Raw genomic sequence first — 17,915 nt, 5'->3', positions numbered from 1 at the left:
CAAGTACAGTATGTGTAATAAGTTCCGAGCACTGATTTATCAAACTGTCACAATATGAAAAGCATATAATGTAAACAGATTTTAGAGTTCGAGTCAAAAATGGTATCCTTTCTGCTGAGTATTAACACTTTGTATATCTTAACACTTTATAGGTTCTAGAAAGAAAGAAAGATTAATTCATTACTTGAAGCAAATGGGATCCTAATTCTTTTGCCATGTTGTCCAAAGGACTAATTCGGGTTGGGTGTCCCCAGGCATCTCCTAAACCTGCAAGCAAAAACAACAGACATTACTTGAAATGATTCATGTATCAGTTCATTTTTGGAGTCAGAGCCTCTTTTAGCAGCATTATAATAAACAGCAAAATCTCCTCTGAATTAAAATACTTTTCCATTGCAGAGCACTCTCATACATACAGTAATCTGAGAAATGTATAGCCACCAATGAATGTAATGTGTAATTGAGATCAGTGATGGAACTGGAATACCTGGAGAAAACACACACAAAACACTGACAGTGGCTAACTTATGAACTCAACTTAAAGTTCATTACCAGTGATACAGCAAAACTAACCACTGCATTACCAGGATGCTGTACATAAAGTAACATTTGTATAAAATAATAAGTACTAAATCATAAACTTTAGATATGGAGATGATTTAAAATAATTATGTTTTGCCATGATTTTTCTGTTTTGTTTGTTTTATCTAATTCTAAAGACTAGAATGTATGCCTCAGTTCACTCAGTGCTGAGATTGAGGGAATGGAAATAAATAAATGTGACAGAGAAATAATAATTGTGTATGAGGAAAATACAGAAAGAATGGTCAAAAGGTAGGCAAAAGGCAGAGGTATTGAATCTCACAGGAAGTACATAGAAAACCAAGACGTTCTCTCAAGATTCTAATATACAGCCAGTACAGTAGTATTATTGTCACGTGTATTGTAAAATTACTTGCATGACCACCTAACAGCAGTGTGGTCATTGGAAATTAACGACTAAGCACAGTTTATGGTAAGCAACATTTTAACATTTAATGTTTCTTAATGTCTCTTTTATGCTAATACATGTACATTTTCACTAGTCCAAATTCTACCTGTAATTACATTTTGACAAATCATGTATAAAAACTTAATTATGTACAGTATGTACTATATCAATTTCATACACATTAAAAATATTAAGGAAGGAGATCAGTCAGTATCACAACAACGCCATAAAGAAACAACACTAAATCTGTGTATTTCTTTATTTTTTGAAATGCATTAGTACTTGACTACTCACAGGGATGTTCCTTTATTTTAAATCCAAAATTCAAAAGCCAGTCTGTCAGTCCACATAAACAGGAATGAGTATTGTTGATGTATAGAGGTACAAACAAAATGATACCACAATGAAGTGGGGAAAATGATGATAGTTACCATCATTAAAAACAAATAATAGTAATAATAATAATAGTAGTAATAATAATAGTTCAGAAATAGTAAATAAGGTGATTCAGGACAGTATTTAGTTAGATCCTAGCATGCACTGTTATGTCAGTCACAGATATACATAGTGCTCAGAGAGACAGAAAAGAAGCTAAAATCAAAACAGGTTGTTAAAATACCATGATTTGCAGTGAAAACTAGAGTGCTAAACTGTTATTGTAGTTGGGCACGAATTGTAAGGAGTCACTTACTTTTTTATTTTTTTTATTTTATTGCAATCCATACAAATCAATCAAGTTTTTGCAAAAAGAAAAATTGAGTTAAGGACAAATCGATCCCCACCCCTGAGAGAGAGAGCAAGCCAAACAGCATGAAATTTAAGGCTTGTAAACATACCTAAATTAATAAATTTGATAAGCCAATAGAGATTAATGCAGAAGATGAAAAATAAGGAAATAATTGCTTCCTCTGTGCTTTAAGAGCTTATTTTAAAATATTACTGATTAGATCCTGCCATGTTTTGAAAAAAGTCTGCACAGATCCTCTAACTGAGTATTTGATTTTTTCCAATTTCAAATAATATAACACATCGGTTTCCCACTGACTTAAAAGAGGAGAGTTTGGGTTCTTCCAGTTTATCAGAATAAGTCTGCGTGCCAAAAGTGTAGCGAGTGCAATCACAATTTGTTTTTCTTTCTCCACTTTAAACCCATCTGGAAGAACCCCAAACACAGCTGTTAATGGGTTAGGAGGGATTTTGAGACCAAGGCTGTCTGAAAGGTAATTAACAATTTTGGTCCAGAATGATGTTAATTTGGTGCAGGCCCAGAACATGTGACCCAGTGAGGCCGGGACTTGGTTGCAGCGTTCACAGGTTGGATCATGCCCTGGATAGAGTACTATTATTCAACTGGAGTCGAAACACTAAGACAGAGAATCAAGTCAAGATGAGAAAGCTATGAAATGTAAAATAAAATGCCAGAATTTAAATCACTAAACTGCATTTGTTCACAGGTTGAATCTGTAAACATGGGTGAAAATGTTATTGGTGCTGGAATTAGTGAGTCTTCATGACATGAATCATTGTGCCTCTTGGGAGGTGGACCTTAGCAGCCAGCAGGGTTTCTTAGCAGCTCTTTATCTGACCACAGAGATTCTTCTATATAATATGGAGAACTGTAGTGTCCCCTTGGAGGCCAGTCCACAATGTGCCACTACCCTACTGTTCTCAAAGCAGAAACAGAGAACTCTGGTACAATGTAGTGGTCCACGTCATTCCATATTTACAACATAAGCCAGGAGCAACATCATAGCTTGGTCTGCTTATACGCTTGCATGGCTTCTGAAAAGGTTCTCTTAAAAGCAGAACATAGAGGATGTGGACATACATAATTCACAATATTATTTCTTTTTACCTGTCCTTATCTGGAACACGTAATTGTGCAGCCTGTAAACATTAATATTCTATGTAATAAGTTAAAGTAAACCATGATTCAGTGTATACTGTTTTTGATCAAAACCCTCTAAAACTTTATAACAATACAAGATTACATATCAAAGTGTTAGTTTTAACAAGACAATGTGCTACAAGGTGAAATTACATTTTTTACCAAAAATTTCCATTTTTACTAATTACCTGTCTGAATTCAAAATAATACAGTTTCATCTAAAATTGTGCTTTGCAATGACTATGAACAAAACCCAAGTTACTAGGAAAAACAACAATTGATCTATGGCAGGAATGTTTTACTTATGTGTAATTGTATATAGCATGTGATGAGAAAGAGCAAAAGGTAAGACGTAACCAGTAAGCTAGTCATAGTTCATTACAGGGAAATGTATCTAAATCTTTCACCTAAACGAAAATAGTAACCAAAATAATAATTAAAAATTCAATGCAAAAAGGATGTTCTAAGACCTCTGAAGGAACAGATAAAAAATGATCATCAAATAATGCTAGTAATATTTAAAGAAAAAGCTACATCATTACAAACTTAAAGAATTCTGTGGAATCTTTATTACAGATGCCTTTGTCTATTACAAACACCATGTACTACTGTTAAAGACCAAGCAGGTTTAATTCCCTCATCGTAGGATGTGAGTTTCAGTTCAAGGGTAAACTTGGCTGCTGCTCTCTGCATATTTGCATTGCTTGTACATCTTTTATGGCCTGGATATACTTTTAAACTCAATATTTAAATTAAAATGACCAAAAGGTGAAATTATGATAAAATATTATTCCATTAATTAATAGGATCAGTTAAAAAGTTGTGCCGAATAACCCACTGATGATGCAGCAGCTGGGCTAATTTATCACTAAGCTATAGTACCCTTAACACTTGAAAAAATAACTAATTGACTATAATGGGGTCCATTCAGTATCTTCCTTTTCTTCATCATATTAACATACACAGGCTACCAGCATCATTCATTTCAAACACATTAGGGATTCTTTGCACGTCAGTTATTTCATTTTACTTATTGAGTGAGTCAAAATAGGATTTTCATTTACTCATTTCTGTGGCAGAGGAATTTCATAACTCACAACACAATCACCTGCCATAGGCAGACTGTTAAATGACCGAAGTGAAGTACAAATAGACAGAGCTGCAGCCACAGTCAAGAGCAACAAATTTTGAAGATCTCTTTGAAATGGCCATTCAAACAATTTATGTTCATCATTATTCTGTGCTTGTTTTTTGAAATTATCATTTTTATACTGTTGTCGTATGTATATATATATATATATATATATATATATATATAAATATAAATATAAATATATATATACACACATTCATATATATATTCATATATATATATACATTCATATATATATATTCATATAAATACACAGACATAGACGTTGTTCTATATATTTTTGAAAGGCAGGAGAACACTGACAAAATTAATATCCATTGTTGATGGAGTCACTCTTGTTAGTTTATTGATTCGTATCAGTGACTGTCAATCTTCTCTAAAAGCCAAGAACAATAAGAATGGTATATAAGTATAATAAATTCTGCAAGTAGTCTTTCTCTTCAGAACTGATCAACAGACATCCAATATAAACTAACAAAAAACACAAAAAGTTTATTCTTTCGCGGATTTTATTTAATATTTTTTTATTCCAGATTTACTTAATTTCATATTGTTTTATTTCAGTCTAGCCATTCATGATGTACCTTGATACTGTACGTGAAACTGAAGGAGTGGTGATGAAATCAGTCAGAATTGCCTGCACTGATTTGCCAAACAGCCGCATAGCTCTAATAAACTGCTCTTTAAGCCCATTCCACTGCTATTTTTCTTTAAAATCTAGTCACACTCTAACAGTGTTGTCACTCCAATATTAGTCATTTGAGTAGTGATAAGAATTTGAATTTTTAAACTATAGCCCTTCTCCCATGCTAATGACACCCTGAGCAAGGAGGTAGCCTATAGTTCCAGAGGAGTATTCTTGGCACTTGGACTATCTCTTCATTGATAAACGACTCAGCGCAGCAGTATAACCTGCTTCTGGTGAGAGTGATGGTGATGAACACCTTTCAAATAGCATCTAGTTTCCAGAAATGCCACTTTCTAGGATACACAGAACTTCAGGGAAAGACTTTGTCTCCACAGTTGAGTAAGCATATAAATGTTCCAAGGTGTGATAGACTGAACCCTGCATGTGGATGCCATACTGTTCATTGCCTGTATGGTCTATAATAAATGCATCTGTATGATGAAAGATATCTCAGAGATTCAATATGTAGCCTTTTTGAAAAAAAAAAAGAATTTTTTCATATCTGGCAAGGCACAATACTCTATGCCAAAAAGTACAATGGCAGGGGTACATCCTGTTAAATGTACACTTAGCCTACAAGACATCATTCCCAGTCTTGGCAGATAATTATAATGTATATTGACTGCAAATGCAACTTTCATTCTGCAGCTATTTTATTCTGTAGTTGCTTTTGAAATAATTCAATTTACTGGAGCTATGCTGTTACAATAGCTTCACTATCTATCTATATCTAGAAAGTTAACTTTTCAAATACTGCTGCAATGCTGTTTTCCTAGGAGTAAGAACACGGCGTAGCACATCATTTGTGGGTTTCACTTGCTGAGAAATGGGCTTGTCACTGCATCCAGTCGGTGAGCCACTAGTGAATTGGTCTTTGTTTAAAGGTTGTAAAAGGCAACATGCTTCACAAGAAAAATACTAATGTACTTTGTAATTAGTAATTACTAAAATCAAATGAAAGTGTGGCGGTACATTAGAGACTTCCAGCACAGTCAATTTGAGTGTGATATTTGTATGATCTCCCAGTATCATTATGGCTTTTCTAACAGTTACTCCATAGTCCTGAACTATTATAAGCAAGCCTAGGAAAGCAATAAATTGATTTATAGTAGCGGGGTCTTGTATACAGAGTGAAATTCTTACTTACTGTACATGTCTAACATAATAAAGAATTATTAAAATATATAAGTTCTTCATGCGCTTGCTATCTTCTAATAGAAAAAGAGGTTCAGAAAATGGATGGCTGATCATTTTAAATTCAAAAGTATTTTTGCATAAAGTCTACTGTAGGATTGGGTTGAGAAGGCTGCCAGTCAGGCCCTTGATATACACAGTAGAAGGTGTAGCTGAATGATATACTGTTAGCTATGCAATAGAGTTTCAGTTTACACTAACTGTGCTATTATAAATGAGATTCTCTATTTTTCACTTCTGTACTCTTTTCTATTAAATATTAATGTTACATTGAATAGGGTTTATATTTGCCTGACGGAGCACAGTATATTAAAGTTACCAGGTGTATGTTCCACTAACAGTTTCATAATTTAAACTGAAACTTTCAGTTTAGTATGCATACAAAATAATCTTACAATGTTCAATTTATTTAGATACAAAAGGTAAATCTAACCATCCCTCCATTTTCTGAACCGACTTCTTCATATTAAGGCAAGCACAAAAATAAACCTGATCATTTTGTGTTGTGTTTTGCATATTTCTTTTACATTAAACAATTTGTGATACTTTGGTATATACATTAGTGCAGTTTGCTGTTTGAGCTTTTTAAAAAGTGGTACAGCAGAGATTTGATTATTTATATAGACATGCAAATTGTTCCCTTCTTATTTTATTAAAATATTTCTTATTCAACATATATTTTTGCACTTTGACAGGTTAATGTGTTCCACTAGTTCTCTGGGGTGGAACATAGTTTTAAAATCGACATCGGTTCATGCTTAAAGGTGAAATATACAAATAGAAAGCATTGTACAAGCCCTTGGCACACTTCAGCCTAGCTGATTGCTCAAGAGAGTTGTGCAATTAATCACAACAGTTGATTTTTTTCCCCCTTCTGGTTTCACCTCATTTGCATGTCTCCGATTAAGCATACTGTCTGCAAAATCAAATCCTCACTAACTGCCAGCTTAATTCCTACAAGGCTTTTTAAAGAAACAAAATTGCCTTTATTCTCCAGTTAAGGATATAAAATGACTCAGACAAACGAGGCTCAGGATTGCATAATAAACCGTCTCTGTTGACTCAGAAATGAGCCTCACAAAATAAACGTATCATATCTAATAAAGCACGTTCAGAAGGTTAAAAACCATGTTCTGTCAGTACTACTTCCAGAGAATGTTTCATATTATCCTTTCAATAGACATGAATGTAGTGAAGCTCACTAAACCATAAGCATATACAGTTTAAGTATAGCACAACCAGACTTTAAAATTGAGAGAAACTGTTATATTTTTAACACAGAGAGCCAGGGACTTCCTGTATAAAAAAATCCTTAGATTTCATACTAAAATTTTGTTTACTCTACAAAGGCAAAAATGGTCACACAAAATAGTGTACGAACAATAAAAATTAGTTTTAAAAAAAAGAATATGTAATGCTAGGACCCACCCCAAACTCTTTTTTAAACCTAAAATCAACATTAAAACTATGCACTTGTGCTCGGTCATGTAGCTACGTCAAGCTATGTCACCTCCCACTTCTTGTAACTATGTATGGCTTAAAAAAACTTTTTTTATATTTGAATTTGACCATGTTTCTTAGTGACATCTTTACTATCAAATAATGGGAGAAAACAGAACACAAAACTTGAATGTGAACTTGAGGTATTACTGACTTTGGGTGAATTGGGAGTTGCCGGGGGGCCTGATTTCACTCGTCCCCCATGGATGCACTGTTACTAAAGTAAGTCTCAAATAATGTATCAATTTTTAAGGCCACAGTTAAAGTAAATATGTTATTAATCAATGAATTAGGTGTACAGTGACACAGTTAAAGCTGCCTCGTAATAATGAGTCCGGGGGTCATGCCATTTTGGAGTTCGTATGTGGGTCCATATGGGTTTTGTTTGGTTTCCTTCCACAGTTCAAGTGCAGATTAGGTGAAATGACAATGCTAAATGTCCCCTGATGTATATGTGTGTGTTCTTGCCTACACAATTTACTTACTGAGATATGCCCCAACTGCTCCCAACCCTGGTAAGCAGGTTTAGAAGATGGATGGATCAACAAATACTATAATCTGTCCTGGCCTTACAGAGAAATGCTCTTTACAGATACAATTACAGGTTAATTCACTGTTTCAGATTTAGCTTGAGAAAGGTTGTTTGAATTTGTATATTTTGTCTACGGTATTTTCCTCTTTTATACACCCAATAGATGCTCATGGTGGCAAATGGATCCTTGGCAGTGAGCAATGAGTGATTAAAATGGTAGTGTACATGGCTGCAATATATGCCTGCCAGTACAAACAGTGACATGGTAGTCTGAACCAGTCTCTAACACGTCACACTGTTACAACATTTAAAAAAAAAAGTAATATATATCTCTTTGATGAAGCAAATAAATAATAAAAAATGCTCCAACTTTCAAATTAGTTAACAAAGTTGCAACCAAATGTTACACTATGCACACATTTTCTAATATGTTAAAATAAGAAAGTGCTTATTTTTCCATAATTAAAATCCATAGACAAACAAACTCAGAACACATTTTCTATTATTTAAATATTGTTAATGGTATTTGTGTTCTTTTTTTGTGATAATGACTAACTTATAAGATGTCCTAGAGCCAACGTCTTGGAGTTGTGTGCTGAATTGGAGCCTACATAAAAGATACCATCATGCAGAATTCACGCAGTTCATGTTCAGTTACAGGTTTAGAACAACTGGGATGGACATCAGAATATGACTAACGCATCAATAAAATATGCAGTATAACAGGATTTTCTGTTCAGTTCCTTATCCTGCCACCTGGAATTGGTAAAATGGCAACACAAAAAAAAGTCTGCGTAGGGCTTACAGATGGTCAAAACTGTTTTTAAGTCAATTTCCTGTCCAAGTTAATTTTTTTTAAATCCCAACTTTTGCATAGGAAAAGTGAAAGTTTTATATACAGTAGTTTTATATATGAAATGCTGTATCTTTATCTTCCTAATATTTTCCTTGTGTACAGTTCATTTTTTTCTACTACAATACATTTTTAAAAAATATTTTATTTACTAACATACAGATACAACTATTTACTTTGCATTAAATACAATACAAGCAAATAAAAAAATAAATAAAAAAACAAGAAACAAAGCAAATGAAATTCAACCCCGACCAAAAGAAATATAAAGAGAAGAGAAAGAGAGAGACACACACACACACACACACACATATATATATATATATATATATATATACACACACACAGTGGTGTGAAAAACTATTTGCCCCCTTCCTGATTTCTTATTCTTTTGCATGTTTGTCCCACAAAATGTTTCTGATCATCAAACAAATTTAACCATTAGTCAAATATAACACAAGTAAACACAAAATGCGGTTTTTAAATGATGGTTTTTATTATTTAGGGAGAAAAAAAAAATCCAAACCTACATGGCCCTGTGTGAAAAAGTAATTGCCCCTGAACCTAATAACTGGTTGGGCCACCCTTAGCAGCAATAACTGCAATCAAGCGTTTGCGATAACTTGCAATGAGTCTTTTACAGCGCTCTGGAGGAATTTTGGCCCACTCATCTTTGCAGAATTATTGTAATTCAGCTTTATTTGAGGGTTTTCTAGCATGAACCGCCTTTTTAAGGTCGTGCCATAGCATCTCAATTGGATTCAGGTCAGGACTTTGACTAGGCCACTCCAAAGTCTTCATTTTGTTTTTCTTCAGCCATTCAGAGGTGGATTTGCTGGTGTGTTTTGGGTCATTGTCCTGTTGCAGCACCCAAGATCGCTTCAGCCTGAGTTGACGAACAGATGGCGGACATTCTCCTTCAGGATTTTTTGGTAGACAGTAGAATTCATGGTTCCATCTATCACAGCAAGCCTTCCAGGTCCTGAAGCAGCACAACAACCCCAGACCATCACACTACCACCACCATATTTTACTGTTGGTATGATGTTCTTTTTCTGAAATGCTGTGTTCCTTTTACGCCAGATGTAACGGGACATTTGCCTTCCAAAAAGTTCAACTTTTGTCTCATCAGTGTATTTTCCCAAAAGTCTTGGCAATCATTGAGATGTTTCTTAGCAAAATTGAGACGAGCCCTAATGTTCTTTTTGCTTAACAGTGGTTTGCGTCTTGGAAATCTGCCATGCAGGCCGTTTTGCCCAGTCTCTTTCTTATGGTGGAGTCGTGAACACTGACCTTAATTGAGGCAAGTGAGGCCTGCAGTTCTTTAGACGTTGTCCTGGGGTCTTTTGTGACCTCTCGGAGGAGTTGTCTCTGCGCTCTTGGGGAAATTTTGGTCGGCCGGCCACTCCTGGGAAGGTTCACCACTGTTCCATGTTTTTGCCATTTGTGGATAGATCTGATAGATCTCAATTACTTCTGTTCTCATTTGTTCCTGAATTTCTTTGGATCTTGGCATGATGTCTAGCTTTTGAGGTGCTTTTGGTCTACTTCTCTGTGTCAGGCAGCTCCTATTTAAGTGATTTCTTGATTGAAACAGGTGTGGCAGTAATCAGGCCTGGGGGTGGCTACGGAAATTGAACTCAGGTGTGATACACCACAGATAGGTTATTTTTAACAAGGGGCAATTACTTTTCACACAGGGCCATGTAGGTTTGGATTTTTTTCTCCCTAAATAATAAAAACCATCATTTAAAAACTTAATTTTGTGTTTACTTGTGTTATATTTGGAAGTGGAATCAGGAAGGGGGCAAATAGTTTTTCACACCACTGTGTATATATATATATATATTTTTTTTTAAGATAAAACATTTAACAACATTAGAAATTAAATCACAGGCCCAACATGCTTATTGTAAAATAATATTAAAAAATTGTTTCCATGTTTTTAAAAACTTCTAGACACATACCAAGAGATAATTATATTTTTTCTAATTTGAGATAATACAGGGTTTCTCAAACTTGGACCTGGGGACCCCCTGTGGCTGCAGGTTTTTGTTCCAATCAGATTCCTAATCAGTGACAACACCTGATAGCACTGATCTCATTTAATTAGCTGGTTTTATTTATCTTTTATTCTACATTCAGACAAGCACAGCAGCATGATTTTTACATTTATAAGAAACATTTCGTATAAATATTTCTGTTTTTGCTATGGATATAAACTCTCTTTTTATTATATTTCACCCTTTCTCTGTGCAGTTTGCTCCCTTCATTGAATCTTAATAATAACAATTAAAAACAAGCAGAGCAGAAACCCAAGCAAACAACACTCAATCGTGAAAGGCTGCAACTACTTTAGTGTCAGCCCCACAAAGCAGTAAATAACAGATTGATTAAACATATAGAACACCTAGAAAGGTAGAATGACAATCAAGATGAAAAAACTGTTAAAAAGAAAAAAAATCTATACTGCTTAGTACATTTTACTACTTTTTTTTTTTTTTTACCAAGCTTAGTTTTCTAATTTGTATATTTTTCCCAAAACAGGAAATCTGGGAAACAACAGTTCACTTAATTAGCACAGGAGTCCAATTAAAAACAGAGGCTGGTTGGAACAAAAACCTGCAGCCACAGTGGGCCCCCAGGACCGAGTTTGAGATCCCCTGATATAGAACATTACTTACACACTGAGTTATAGAGGTTGGGTTGGAATTCTTCCATGATGAGCAGAATAAGTTGCATTCTAGTAGTGTGGCAAAGGCTATTACAATCAATTTATTCCTTTGCACTATGACCATCCAGGAATATACCAAATACTGGTTTTAATGAAGTAGGAGTAATTATAATGCAGAGACTATTTGTAAAGTAATGTAAACATTTTATTCCAAAATAATATTAATTTTGTGCATCCCTAAAAAATACGGGCTACTGAACGTGGAGCTAGATGGCAACGCTCACAGGTTTGGTCTTGCCCTAAGTACATTTTGGACAATTGATAAAAACCCTTCAGTTGAATTACTAAATTCTTGGCACATATGGAATTCAAGTGCATTCTATGAATGGCTTAGTTCCACTTCTTTTTTGAGACACCAAATGAAAGGTCTTTTTTCCACCATTCATTAGGATCTTTGAAGGGTAGATTATATTAAATATTTTTATATACTGTTGAAATGCTATTGGGGTCTTCATTGAGATTTACCAGTATAACCTCTGGAAGTTGGACAGGTTTCTTTTAACAAAATTTCTAATTTGCATATAGGAAAATAAGTGTGTAGGCAGGAGGTTGAATTTGAAGCTCAATTGTTCATAACATGCAAATATGTGTAATATGTAAAAACATGTCCTAATCATTTGTAGTTTCCGTGAGTTAAAAAGATAAATATCTTGTACAGGAGCAACAGAAAAGAGCTTATCTACCTTAAAATATGCACTGCATTGGTTCTATATTTTAAGTAATTCAAAGATGACTTGGTTACTAGTGAACAGATGGTAGTTAGCACAAAGCAAGACATTTAAGTAACATTTAGAGCAAGATTTGATTTCCATTGCAAGCCAAGCCATTAAGGATTCAAGAATTACTGCAGATTTCCAAGATTTTATTGTGTGTATATTTGTTGCCCAGTACTAAAACTAAACGTTAGCTAGTGCCATGCCACCTTCTCCTTTAGATCTTTGTACATTCACCTTTTGAATACTTAGCCATTTTAAATTCAATTTTAGTTTTAATTGAGTCTAATTTCTTAAAAAAAATATTTGTTTATGTATATCAGGATGCTCTGGAATATATATTGCAGGTTAGGAAGGATGTTCATTTTTGCAGTATTAATTCTCCCTGCTAAGGTGAGACAGAGAGTGGACCATCTGCTAACATCATGTTTGATTTTATTGATTTTATATTAGTTCTGAAATTTTATTGGAAGAAATATTTATTTTTTTTGTGATGGTTTTCCTCAAATATTTAAACTGCTTTGATACTATGAAGAATGGCTACCGTATCTACTACATACATTTTATTCTATTATATAACAGTAAACTATAGACAATTTCAGATATAAATCGACAAAACACGAATGAAGTTTCTTGTTAGGGTGTTGGACCACCATCTGCCACATGAACTGTTTGTATGATCTATAGCTTAGAATTTCACCGTGGAATCCTGGAGGAGGAATGTAGTACGATTCTTTCACAATAAACACACTCTTTGTTAAAAAACAAAATTGAGATATTCCAGGCATCTCATGGATGGCTTTTAAGGTCTTGTAACTAAAAGTGTCACTCTTTTGGATTATTTTTACCAAGCAATTATGTAGCCATACATGGAAAAAGGCATTATCACACTGAAAACTCCCCTTTATTAGGAGGAAGATTTGCTTCACCTTGGAACAATGGATGCTTAACTGGTTTTTGTGGTTTCATTATTTAGCCTTATTAGCTATAATCACAGTCAACAAGACCTGCTAAGTGTTTTTATACAAGATCCTGAGCATGCATCACTACTTTCTGCATATTTTTGCCCCTCCTATTTTTATATATATTTAAAAATAGCCTTAGTCAAACTTTTGTAACATCTTTAAGGTTTTATTATAAAGTTTTAGTAGCGGTTAACTACAACTGTAGTGCCATCTAGTGAAATAACTGTAACAAACTTTAGTATTATTTTGCATCGTAGCAGCAACTGTGATTAATTTGCAATAAAGCATAAAAGTTCTCAATTTCAGTAAAAACATACAGTATGTATTTATATAACTGTCACGGATGGACATGAAGAGCAGGTGAGATTGACCTCGTTCCTTTTCCTGGCTGGAAGGCCATGATAACAGTTGGATTGGAAGGGACCTGTAAAATGTCCTGTCCTGTCCAGGAAGTGGACATGGAAGGACACTGGGGCATTTCGTATGCTGGGACTATCATCCTAGCTGCAGAGGATGGAAATCCCATATATGGCCAGAAGGCCAATGTAGTGGAAGGAAGGCTGCGACAGAGAAGCATCCTGGCAGGTATAGTTAGTGATCCCTCAACCGGTTGGGATGTTAGAGGAAATAAGGGATGGAGGGACATTGCCTCCCAGACACAGGTCATCCCTTTGTACACAGGGAGACAAAAACCCTCATGATGATCCACTGTTTGGATGCCCACAAGGCAGCATGGGAATTTTGGTTCTATAGAGCTGCCCTGTTGGCTTCCCCTCGAATAGCCAGAGAGAGTTTTTGGGGGATGGATCCCCGGTTATTCTGCCTCACCAGCAAGTTCTTACTGGACACAATAATTTTGGTGCTGGAAGTACTCCCAGGTCAGGGTTAAAATTGAACCCTCCACTATGCCCAGGGGGTTGGAGCTGGATAAAAGAGGACGAAACTTAGATGGTAGAAGTGGAGGAGAAAGTAAACAAAACAAAATAATTTTATTGTGCACTGCTGAGTGAAAATAAGCCTTTTAGAGGTACTTTTGTCAAAATAAAATAAGTTTATTTGCACCCGGGTATGTCTTTGTTTAGTTGTGTTCGGGTTGGGAATCAGTGACACTCCCTAGTGGCCACAATATAAATGCTGTATGCATTTGAATGTTTTGCATGTGTATAGGTGTAGCATATAAGATGTGCAGTAAGTGCAGTTTTAAACATTCACTGCATGTATGTGTGATTTACCGTGATTGAACCCAAAAATTAATCTGGTATTAGCAAGTGTGGGTGTTTGTGTGGATATGCCCTGTTATGGACAAGCATGCAGTTCATTTTTTTTTTTTTGCGCCATTCTATAATTAGTTCTGTCAGGAATGGTCCTGTCCACCCATGGTCTTGAACTGGAGTTCAGAAAACCTGACAGATGGAAGTCTGTAGCATACAGTCTGTGTGATGGAGCACTGAAATAGTGAAAAAGAAAGCAGTTTAAAAGGTTTAGCTTTATAGTCTTGCTTTAAAACACTACAACCTGTCATTAATTAAAAGCCACTGTAAATAATGTGCAGACTTGGTATTTACCTTTAAAGATAAACAGCTGGACCATTAATTGTTTTCATTGACAAATAAAATGATTTTTTTTTCACAATTTGTAGTGATTTTTAACAGTAGTTGAGAGGACTCAAAATTCTGTATACACCTTGAGAGATGTAATAAGCAAAAACAAACAAACTAAAAAAGAAAACACATTTTATACTGTCTATATTTCATTCACACACCAAAGGCACATAAACTTATTTATATGACTATAGATGCTCACAAACAAGAAAAACAGAATGCAAGGTGGGCTCAAGATAAGCAATTACCAGACAGAAACCAACATACAAAGGATCAAGTAACCTAAAGTTTTTACAAATGGAAATCCTAACATTAAATACAGTTTTTATCTTTTCTTTCTACCTATCTTAAAGTCACTTCAGTTTCAACAAATTTTTCCGGGCTGGGAGTCTTAGTGGCAATATGCTGATCTGGACTGACCAGGCCACCCAGTTCTCAGCAATCATCATCAGCTCCTCCTGGAAAATTGCCAGAAGCTCCAAAGCTATTTGAGAGAAGTAATCACTCTGGTATGTTCTGGGTCTGCTGTGAGAGACATTGATTGCTACGTCCATACTATTACATTTTCATTTAAAAGTAGCATTTTTAAATGAAATTTATCTCTGTCAATATTAGCAATACTAGCATCAATTACAAAAGTTCCTTCATCCACACTAAAAGAACTGAAAATACAATATGATGTAGATGTTCACCTACACTGGGCATGCACACATCAGGCATAAAAATAATTAAAGGGACTGTGGAGTGAAAAATTCAGTGTCCTGTAAAAATCAAACTCCTCTTTTCTTTATACAGTTTCAAAACTATTAGTGTATTTACAACAAAGAAAAATTCTTAAAGGAGTTGCAGCTAATTGCCCCCGTGGCACATTAATTTGCTGATAAGAAAGAAAGAAAGAAAGAAAGAAAGAAAGAAAGAAAGAAAGAAACTTTATTAATCCCAAAGGAAATTGTAGAGTTACAGCAGCAGACGAAAAGGCACAAATATACATGTAGCAAGAATTTAAAATATTTATTATTAATTATAATAATCTTAATTATGCTAACAATAAATAAACATATAACAATAATTATCTATAAGTAAATAGCAAAGTATAGTTATTTACTAAGTACACATTGATTAAAATTGCACATACATATAAGTTACAATTTCACAGTATAGGATGTCAATAAATGGCACAGTATACTTCAGACAACATAATTATCTGTTAAGATGTCTGCTAGTATCATGCAGGACAAAGGGAACAATGCCACCTTGCTCAAGGGGTGCCTCGTTATTAAACCTGATGGCTGAGCGAAAAAACAATCTTACATAGCGCTCCTTGGAGAAACACAGTTGTCCCAGTCTGTTACTGAATGTGCTGCTCTCTCATGTGGAGATGAGAGTTATTGTCCAGTTTCATAAACAGCTTCCTGAGTGATTACAGTTAAAAGTAACAGCCTTCGGTACTGTTATTGATAGTCTTGTTATTGAATAAAAACACCACAAATGTTAAAGTGACCAAAAAAAAGTGATCAGCTTTAAGTTCATTACTTAGAGGACTGATTATAATCAGTCCACAGCAATTGGAGATCATCTTGTACCAAACAACATTTGTAAAATCAACTCAATAGAGAAAATAAATAAATGCAAGTGCATGTGTGTCTATATCTTTGCTTTAATGAATTGTGTTTTTGTGTCTCTGTCCTGTATTCTTGTGAGTTTGGCTGTATTTTACAATCCTCCACTTTGTTAAGTTCCTTGTTATTAATTTTGCTGTGAAAAGTGTCCCTCCTTATTGAATAGTTCAGATTTATGTGATAAAATTAATAAGATGCTCTCAACTGAGTTATTTACAATTTGATTTTTACGAGGCTCTACATTTTTCACTACAGTGATAACCCCACCAGCAACAAAATTTATCTCAGAACTATAGCAACCAGTAAATTATTTGGCTTTTGCACATGTATGCAGCATTCAAACTGTACAGTACACAATTTAGATGCATACAAGTAAGCAACACAACAAGCACCATGTTGGAATATAGTTTTCTACCATGTAGGGTGACCAATCAGGGAATGAAACATTGCAATAAATAAGATACTATCAGGGAATGGCTACATAATAAGCACAAATAAATCAGAGCTTGATTAGAGTCTGCCTTTTTGAAAAACTGTGCTATTGCCCAGCCACACTGAAACATAGAGCCAGTGTTTTCAAAGTATATGGCTCTGAAGTGTGTTTTCAGAAGTCTTCATTTTCATGGGTTTAAAATGCCAGGATAATGTGTACGAAAGATTAAAAGGAGACTAATGTCTGTGTTTTTGAATGAAAACATAGTAGGGTGGATGAGGCCTAAGGGTCATTATAAACACATGCTCTAATCATCTTAATTGGCTATTGCTGAAGTACAGAATCATTGGTTCTACTGTGTTATACTCCTGTGTTGCAGAGCTCCTCCGTTTATAATAGAGAATGAGTCCAACATCCCTTTGTTTTGTTTGTTTGTACTTCCCATCATATGTTTTCCCAGAACTCTTGAGCAATGGCGTGATGGTGTCTACAAATAAGTCCTAGTGTTTCCATAATTACCTTTTGGAAACAAACATTTAGGAACTGCTCCTTGATGTTATCTCTATTGTTGATACCTCGAAAAATATCCGTTTCTGTATCTCTATCCATAACCTCTTTTCAAAACAAGGAGAAGCTCTTCTGGAGGTGAGATTTGAACTTCTCTTGAGCATAGGCTTCAAAGGTAATTTTTAACACACCATCGCAAAATATTCCTGTTAACCTTCTGTCTGACATAGGTCACCACCCATATGTAATATGTTAATAGTTCAGCACATCTCTTCATCTGGATATTTAGAATATATGGCTACAGATAAAAAAATATGACTACCAAGTTAATCACTGACCTTTGGCTCAAGGTTCTTTGGTACCAGTTTGTACTTACAAAGAACAGTGTGCTTGAACACAGTGTTTGTTAATGAGCAGTATCTATCTATCTATCTATCTATCTATCTATCTATCTATCTATCTATCTATCTATCTATCTATCTATCTATCTATCTATCAATGACTGGGACAAAATCCTATAACAATTCACAAGACAGACTCAGAT

At 34.7% G+C, this 17,915-nt stretch overlaps 1 protein-coding gene across 1 annotated transcript in view; it reads right to left on the bottom strand.

Moving 5' to 3' along the window:
* Nucleotides 1-17,915, bottom strand: part of sim2 (SIM bHLH transcription factor 2) — a 130,685-nt gene that overhangs the window by 73,967 nt on the left and 38,803 nt on the right. The window contains exon 2 of the mRNA XM_039744446.1: nt 185-267. Within this exon, the coding sequence (XP_039600380.1) occupies nt 185-267 (83 nt within the window). The remainder of the gene's footprint in view (nt 1-184; nt 268-17,915) is intronic.

Source organism: Polypterus senegalus, chromosome 2 (assembly GCF_016835505.1).
Source record: "Polypterus senegalus isolate Bchr_013 chromosome 2, ASM1683550v1, whole genome shotgun sequence".
NCBI classification, from domain to species: Eukaryota; Metazoa; Chordata; class Cladistia; order Polypteriformes; family Polypteridae; genus Polypterus; species Polypterus senegalus.
The sequence above is the reverse complement of the archived record's forward strand: the minus strand, read 5'-3'. Positions and strand labels throughout refer to the sequence as shown.